The 9,249-nt window shown below is 35.9% G+C and overlaps 1 protein-coding gene and 1 pseudogene across 1 annotated transcript; both read right to left on the reverse strand.

Moving 5' to 3' along the window:
* Window positions 1-301: 301 nt before the first annotated feature.
* Window positions 302-4,806, reverse strand: LOC141712376 (putative serine/threonine-protein kinase At1g54610; annotated as a pseudogene).
* Window positions 4,807-5,768: 962 nt separating this feature from the next.
* LOC141712375 (systemin receptor SR160-like) lies at window positions 5,769-8,489 on the reverse strand. Its single transcript, XM_074515296.1, has one exon. It carries the CDS (start codon window positions 8,443-8,445, stop codon window positions 5,914-5,916), a length of 2,532 nt encoding a protein of 843 aa, XP_074371397.1. The 5' UTR covers window positions 8,446-8,489; the 3' UTR covers window positions 5,769-5,913.
* Between the last annotated feature and the right edge of the window lie 760 nt (window positions 8,490-9,249).

Below are 9,249 nucleotides of genomic sequence, written 5' to 3' on the forward strand. Positions count from 1 at the left end.
AAGTTTTAATGAAGATTATCAATCAACCTTTGTCATGCATGTAATTTGAGTGTTACTTTAATCCTGAGCTGTTTAATGGTCTTCGATTTTCTGATGTAGTTCACTGTGATTTTTGCTTCGAATTAGTTCGATTTGTACTACCGAGTTGCCGGTGATTTTTAGCTTGTTTGTTAGCTAAAATTGTTTGGAAGTAGAAAATGATCATAGATGTGCGTAGATAAAGTATTGAATATTTGAAATAACAATAAGAAAGCAAGGTTCTATGAAAATTATATTATTTATCGACAGAGATCAGGTTATAATTGTCAAGCCCTAGCAGCAAGAGGGAACTGCAGAACATAGATATTTGATTCCATGAAGAAGAAAGAAAAATAATAGTAGCTTAATGGTTATCCACGCCAATGAGTTTTGATATCTTATCCATATCAAGTGTCCGGAAGTCAACAGTCGACATAGACCTCCGATGGAGCTTGGTGCTTCTGTTATTCTCGATATGGTTGACAGTTTCTGTAATGGATGCCATTAAGAGGGGAAAGTTCTTGATGTTCTTAAGAGCATTTGGATGAGCGTCAGAGGTTGCAGAACGTTTGAGATCCAAACGAGGAGGCGGATAAGGCGAAGAAGGTGGGCTTTCTCGATTACACCTGCTTAGCTTTCTACTGGAGGAAGCAAATGCATTAACTGCCATCGCCTGGCTTTCTGAGCTTGCGTCTTCCTGCTTCTCATGCTGCCAAAGATTTTTTCTTCTTGTTAACCAATTCATTTCAAATTGCCTTTTTCCAGCAAACTCGAAAAATTACACCAATCACCACCATTTGAAAAATTAGAAGTTTAATTATAACGAGGATAATTTGCAAGACATCGTGTGATAAGATTACCTCTCTGGAAGGTTCCAAAGCATCTCTGATATCATCAGTGACCGAAACCAAATCCTTCCTTTCATGCCTTTTAATTCCGGGAGTTTGTTGCCTTTCCTTTATTCTTCTGCTCCTGTAACAGTAAAACACACTCAGATCATTTGGAAACACAATTGTATATACTATCCCCATTCAGCTTGTCTAAAATCTGGAAACCAAATTAGTAACACTTTTCCTGAAATAAATATACAGCAAAACTTGAACCAATGTGATTCCATGTTGTGATTACGACTCTGGAAAAGAAATCCACACTTCTTCTTCATCCACTTCCACTCTGAAGTTTGGTGTATATTATTTTACGGATGGAATTAACATATCTCCTTGTCCATTCATCATTGTCTAGCTACCAGAGAAAAAAAAGAGTCCAACTGGTCTAATTGTTTTACAATTCTCTGGTTCTAATTTACCATGATACATGAAGAAAAGGATGAAGAGTTGCTAGACATTGAGTTAAATAAGAAAGAAGCAATATATAGATTACACACGTCTTCCTGAGAGTTGCTCGCAATAGCACATCATCTTTGTTCGTTATTGGTAGATCACCAATGTCGCATGCTAGTGGACTTGAAGTAAAGAACTGCAAGCAGGAATTACCATTTAATACAAAAATAACCAAATTTCTGGAACAAATTTGTGTATGAATAAGGAGGATGAGAGGACAATATAGCATTTAGTATAAGGAGGTGTTTTGTTCTCGCATGAGATACAAAAAAAAAATCATCTTTGAGGAAATAAATCAAAACCTCAAATTTGAATGGAAGATGGGCAGTTGCTTAACTATGGAACCTAAAAGTGAAAATAATTGGAGATTGCATAAGGTTCTAGCACTATGAGTTACATTGACCACATAACCACACACTAAATATTATCTATCAAACTCACATCATTTTGAAGAGCAGAAGCAGAAGTACCACGATATACTGGTTCCAGCGACAGAAGTGCAGGCAACAGGGCCATTGCTGAGTCAGGAAGACTACCAAAGGCTTCATGGAAACTAGGTTTATACTGTGATGGTGGCCGGAAGTTCGTTGGTGGCTTCAGTTTTTTCCAGTAGTCCTCCGATGGTGAACCGCAAAGCTTAAAAATCCTATGCAGTTGCTCAACCTAATGCAGAAAAAGCTCATTATAAAAACCAACCTTCGAGTTTTACAGAAACATGATAACTGATTATTTTCTTCGGTAGTTTATATGAAGCCAAGTCCTCGGCAACTGAAATTTTTTAATGTAATATTTAAACCAAAAAATCATAAGACAGGAACTAGACCAGTCGCAAAAGAAAGCTACCTTACAAGAGTAACATCTTCACCTGCTTGAATATGGATAATATAACATATTGTTTGTAAAAAGTGAACCATCAAACTCATTGGGTATAAGATCATAGTCCCAATCTTTAATGCAATCAAAAGATGAAAAAACCTACTTGGTAGTTCGAGCAAAAGAGATCATACCACTTGTTGCTATAAAATTAACAGGCGGGAAGCTTTATAAATTTGAAGAAGTGAAAAAGACAATATGATGACTTGCTATTACAATGAATTTGAATTCATCTTTCTTTTCTTTCTTGATTAGTTTTGTGAAAAAGTTACCTCTGTCCGACCAGGCATTATTGCCTTTCCCATAAACATTTCAGCTAAAAGGCATCCTGCACTCCACAGGTCAATAGCAACCCCGTAATCTTTGGAACCTAGAAGGAGCTCTGGAGCTCTATACCAGAGTGTCACAACTCGGCTTGTTAAAGGTCGCTCTGGTTTTGGTTGATAAATATTGGCTAGTCCAAAATCTGCAATCTTTAGCATTCCACTTTTGTCTATCAACAAGTTGGATCCTTTTATATCCCTGTGTAAGATTCCTCTCTCATGGCAGTGCTGAAGACCTAAGAGAAGTTGTTGCATATAGCACTTGACCTGCATTTACAAATTCCATTGACATATTTAAAATGCTAGTTGGACTGATGATGGATTCTAGAAAACGAAACTGGATGATTAGGTCTCCGTTTCTTCTTGTTCGTTCTGATAGATGAGGGTTTTTATTTAATATCTTGATAACTTAATAATTGAACGCGTGATCACATGAAGAGGATTGAAATTATGTGGAGCGCTAAATCTGTCAAAGTTATATCAACTGACCTGTTGTTCAGTCAGTCTTCCCTCAGGACGAGAGATAACTTTGGACAAGTCCGACTGCATGAAATCGAGGACCAAGTAAAGGCTATATTGCATTCGCGACGTGGCTAGCCCTTCCAGCTTAATAACATTAGGATGATCCAACTTCTGTAATATTATAATCTCTCTTGCCATAAATTTTATACTCTCCGGCTCTGCTGTGTCAAATTTCACCTTTTTCAGGGCAACAATTTTTCCTGTGTCCCTGTCTAGAGCTTTGTACACATTACTATATGTTCCCTGCCCAATCTGTCAAGACAAAAATCAAAAGAATATAATTTTAACATGCTTCCTTCCTAATTAAAGCTATTCTGTGTTTTTCTTATTAGGTTAGGCAAACTTGTTAATAACTACATCTGACCATAACATCATGATGAAAACTGGGATGATCTGCCAACAAAAATACAAGTAATGATACTATCATAAATTACAACTAAATGAAAAATGGAAGCTTAAGGTTCAATGAAAAGGACATGCACATAGTAAATTAAATGCCCTCAATGGTCAATAGATTATGCATAAAGATTGAAGCATATAATTAGTTGCAACATATTACTAGTACTAGGCAAACGATATCATGGTATAATCCACAAGCAAAAACATTTCCACTTGAGCGGTATACATTAATGTCAGGCACTAAAAATCTCATGTTCCCCATGTTTCTGCGAGGGAGCTCGCTTCAGTAGGTCCGGAGAAAGTCCTAGAAAACTTCATCAGATACTTAACTACCGCGTCAGTCGTGACCTTCCAAACCAGATACCAAGCATATGAGCAATGAATCAATAAAAAGGGCAAGTGTATAGGCAAGGCGATAGCTACCAACCTTGGCAATTTTATCAAAAGAATCTACACTTTTGGGAACAAAAGTAGCCAAAACCTCACTAGGCATATTGTCAACAAGCCACTTAGGCCATCCATCAACTAACTCATCAGGACCAATTTTCTTCACTACAATCCTTTGTGACACATTTCCGACACCATTATTATTTCCCTCTTCTCCTTCTCTAACAATCTTTCTAGTTCCACCAATATTCTTCTGATCACCACCATTCATATCATCCTTCTCCGCCACTTGCTGACTGTTGGATCTCCCTCCAGAGCCTCCTTTGACATAACCATTTTCAAATTTCCTTTTTTCAAGTCTCTGAGGTGGGGTGTACTGCATCCCATTAGTCTGAACACACCCCATTGCTGCTTCTCTCGACGGTATGTATCAAAATATTCTCCTGCTATGTGAGAATTTTGTGTTGATAATAGCTAGGTGACATAACAACAAAATTGATGAGAAAATTGTAGCAGCGTGTGTCTCTGAAAAATGTAAGAGTGTGTGTCTCTCTTAGCTGGCATTGTTGTAGAACTTGATACTAGAATTGAAGGGTTGTTTTCGAGAGCGTTTCTGGGATTCTCCGCACCAACACTAAGAAGGCTAAATGACCAAAGACAAATTTCCATTTTCAAGAATACTGGTCTGTGTTAACAATGCAGTGCAGATATACATCCTTTTTGTACTCATTTTTTCACTATATACTACATAATTTGTAATTTTCCCATTAAATTTTCCAAGTACTCATTCTCACGGACCTAAATGCCAGGTAATGGGAAAACAATGGGAAAATGTAGTAGTTAACAAATACAATTAGAAAGTGATTCGGAATAATTTCTTGAATTACAAATAAAATACGATAGAATAAGAACTCGTGGTAATGAAATAAACATAGTCAGTGTAGTATCTCTTCCAAAACAAATATTTCATTCTACTGCACTCTGCAATTCTACTTTCCACCATCAAAATTACTTCTAGTAAAGTTTCTAACTCAGACAATGTGAGTAGTTTCACTTTCTCATCGAGTGATCCGAAGGTTAGATTACATACATGGTGATTGAATCATTCATTTCCTGTCCTCATATTGCTCTAGGCGTAGAAAGGAAGGTCCTACTCAGACAGTTGCAACGGGGTGGGTTTCCAGGACCCATCGATGGCAAAGCTTGATATATACTATGCAGCACACTGAACAAAATTCTACAACATGACATCTATATGGACATTCTGATTTCAAGATTGTGGTTCTAGTCATAACCATTACATAATTTTGTAGTTTGCGAAATCTCCGTGACATCGTAGAACAATTAGTTTTAAACTCATTTAGAATATATGATATTTCACTCCCTTGGGCATATATAATTCAGCTGCGCACACGAGCTACATGAGTTCGGTGGGCAACAGGTGGACCGGTGATAGTAATCAGTGTCAACTCCAGTTTGTCGAGTACATCTGTATTAAGATCTAGGAAAGCGACTACTGTATGACTGTCATCCATCATCTGCCAGATGGGAAAACCTGCGGTTAATGTATGCATCTTAATATCATGTTATCTGCATCCACACGTGCACATGGTGGTCGATCTTTGCCCCCCTGTTTCTCTACTTTTTTCGGTCCTGGTGTCTTTTTCATGCGTCTGTTTCAACTTTCAAGCATTATCAGATACCTCTGTGAATTATTATTTTTTTTTTTTGCTGATATGTGCAGAAATAGTGGCATTAGTTGGGCCACATTTTGATACTTGGTCTTTAGTTGCTCCAGAGATTCATCAGAAGTTCCTGTATTATATCAATTTTCTTATAGAAATCTTTTGTTGTCATTGTTTAAACACAACTACATGAATTATCTTATATTGTGATTCGTAGTAGATTAATATTAGTAAAACTATAATTTTATTCCATTTCAACAATCTGATAATGCTTATACACAGGAAATGATGTCTGGCTCGAAAACAGTAAGTAGATTTAAACACAAACAGAGGCAATAATCAACCACTAAGTTGATCAATATGATCTTAAATTTTTAAAAGAGGCTTCTCAAACGTGGCAAGGTTGATACTCACGGCCTCCCCTGCACCTTCAAGCACAGCTTTCTTGTTGTTCATCCATTTCCTGGTTTCCGCTGCTATTATCAGCAAGCCAAAGATGCATAAGAGTGAGAACGAAAGTCCCATTGCAACAATTCCTGCAAGAGATAGTGTTCTGTGACTAGACTTTTTGTTTTGTTCACCGGACTTTGTACTTGCACCTGATCCACATTGAGGCAGAGGATACCCGCAAAGGCCTGTATTGTTCAAGAATCTGTATTCTGGAAGAGTATCGAATGGAGCAGATTCCGGTATCAGACCAGAAAGAAGGTTGTTGGATAGGTCCATGTCACCAAGGTTTTTAAGGCCAGTTAAGGTTGAAGGAATCGAACCATTGAGTCGGTTATATGAAAGATCAAGAATCGCAGTGTACCTCATTTTGCCAAGCTCTTGAGGAATCAGACCAGACAGATCATTATGCCCCAGGTTGAGTACTTCAACGTAATACATGGACCCAAGCTCCTTTGGAAGACCACCCTCTAATTTATTATAAGAAAGATCAAGGAAAATTATGGACCCGTTGTTGTAAAATGTAGGTTCAGTAATGCCCCTGTAAACTCTCGTAAAATTGCAGGGATACCTAGTCGAAATTCTATTCAACTGCTCCTGTCGAATCCCTCGAAACTCAAGCAAATTCCCTGATCCATGGCACTCCTTGATGCCATCATTCTTAACATACCCATAGGGCTCTTCAGTAAGCAATCCTCCGACAATGTTTCCAGATTGTTTGAACAGAGCAGGTGGGATTGTTCCATTCAATAAGTTTGTATTCAGATCCATCCATACCAAGCTGCGACAATTCCCTAACTCTGAAGGAATGCTTCCGGTGAGCGAGTTATTCCCAAGCTTGAGAATTGCTAAATATGTTAACTGACCAAACGAAGCAGGTATCTCACCACTCAACTGGTTGTTCGACAAGGAAATCCACTTCAAACTACTACAATTGCTTAAACTGGAAGGAATTGATCCGCTTAAAACATTAAAATCAAGGATTAAATTCTTTAGAGTCTTTATGTACATCAGTTCCTCCGGAATTAACCCATGAAGTTGATTTAACCATAAAATTAAATCCCGGAGATTTGACAAAGACCCTAAACTTGATGGAATTGTACCATCAAGATAGTTGAAACTCAAATCAAGTGATTCCAATTTTGAACAGTTACCAAGACTATCGGGTATTGGACCAGTAAATTCGTTATTTTGAAGATAAAACACCTTCAAAATGTTTCTAGGATCTTGACAAATCCCAACCGGAACAGAACCATTCAAAAGATTAGAACTAACATCTAGAGTTTCCAAATTTGTCATTTTGCCAAAACTTTCAGATAATCCCCCAACAAAACTATTGAATCCAAATAGCATTTTCTTCAAGCTACTCAACTTAACAAGAGTATCAATTGGTAACTTACCCGAGAAATTGTTATGAGAAATATCAAACAGTTCTAAAGAAGAGCAAGCAGCAAAGCTCTCAGGAACGTAACCAGACAGACTATTAAAGGAAACATCCAACTCGACAAGACTTAAACACATATGAGAAAGATGATTAGGCAAACTTCCTTGAAAATCATTGGCTGATAGATACAAATACTTAAGATTACCACTTGGAAACAATGGAACCTCCTCACCACCAAACTGATTATGAGTGATGTTGAGAAATGTAAGTTTTTTACAAGTAGATAAAGAATCACTTATATCACCATAAAACTTGTTAGATGACAAATCAAGATGATTTAATGCCTTGAAATCATTAAATTTAGGAACCCTTGTTGAGAAATTATTGGTAGAAAGGTCTAGAAACTTCAAATTCTTGCAATCTTGTAAATGAACAAGAGAGCCAGCTAATTTATTACCCTTCAAGGATAAATGCACTAGCTCAGAGCAACCTCTTGATAATAACCAAGGCATAAAACTTGGGCCAATAATGTTATTATAAGAAAGATCAAGACTTTCAAGATTAAAGCTTAAACCTTTGGAATTACTTGCTGGATACTCCACGAAGTTCCTAGAAAGATTCAAAGATTTCAACTTCATGCAAGATGATAAGCTATAAATATAAGAAATTGGGCCAGAAATGCTGTTTTTAGAAAGATCCAACTTTGTTAAAACAGGACTGCATTGAATTCCTGCTAAAAGAATGAGCTTTCCTGTGACATTTGAGTTTTTGAGCAAAAGAGTCTGTAAATTTGGAAGTGTTAGCAAGAAAGATGAGACCTTTTGAAAATCAAGATTTAGGTTCTTGTTACTCAAATCTATGGATAAAACTGATGAGTTTGTATTGCATGTAACACCAGTGAAATCACACAATTTGGTTGATTTAGACCAATTTGGAAGCTGTGTTGAGTCTGAAAGTAAAGAGTTGAAAGATAAGAGTTGATGCAACTCATTATTTGCTGCTGCATGTGATGGACATAGTAAACAGAAGAGAGAAAAGAGCAAGAAAAGGTTGTTTGAGCAAGTCATTAGTGAGGGAAAAGAGAGGAAGTTGATAGTTTGGCGGAGTTCATTTGAAGTGATTTTGAGAAATATATAGTGCAACGTTACACGTGCAACAAAGCTTGACTCCATAATAAAATAATGGAGTAGGGGTAATTTGGTCATCGAATTAATGATCACTCGATACGAAATTTGCAAAAGTAGTGTCCAGTACAATAATTCACACTATATTTTCCCCACTGGGACAATGTTTACTTAATAATTGAAAAGAGCTACTTTTGGGAACTTGATTACACTATAAATACAGTGAGTACACTGATTTTTTTTTTATTTTTTGCATATCAATTGCTTAAATTATCTTTATTACAAATTTTTAAAACTCTTATTTACATGAAATTTCACCGGAAAAGGATTATCAAAAGATATTTTGCGTCCGTTTGGAAAATTTTAAAATAACTAACTAATGACTTAAAATGAACAAGTAACTTATAAGTTATAAGTAGATAAATACTTATAAGTAATATAAGTGTTTTGATAATTTTACTTATAAGTCAGAATTTTTTTTATTTCAATAAATCAAAATATATAATTTTTAAATATAATCATATTATTTCATAAATTTTAGATTAAATTAACATTTAAAAATATATTTTTTTAAATTAAAGTTAATAAAAACGCAAAAAATCAAAATAAGTTGAGAAAAACTAAGTCATTACTAACATTCAACTTATCAGCTTATAAGTTGAAAATCCGACTTATAAGTTGGATTTACAGATACACAAACATTCCTTATTTATAATTAAAAAAATATTTTTTTACGTTTATATAAAT

Source organism: Apium graveolens, chromosome 3 (assembly GCF_009905375.1).
Source record: "Apium graveolens cultivar Ventura chromosome 3, ASM990537v1, whole genome shotgun sequence".
NCBI classification, from domain to species: domain Eukaryota; kingdom Viridiplantae; phylum Streptophyta; class Magnoliopsida; order Apiales; family Apiaceae; genus Apium; species Apium graveolens.

Coding starts and splice junctions, on each gene's coding strand:
- LOC141712375 (XM_074515296.1), bottom strand. CDS start 8,445: ATGACTTGCTCAAACAACCTTTTCTTGCTCTTTTCTCTCTTCTGTTTA.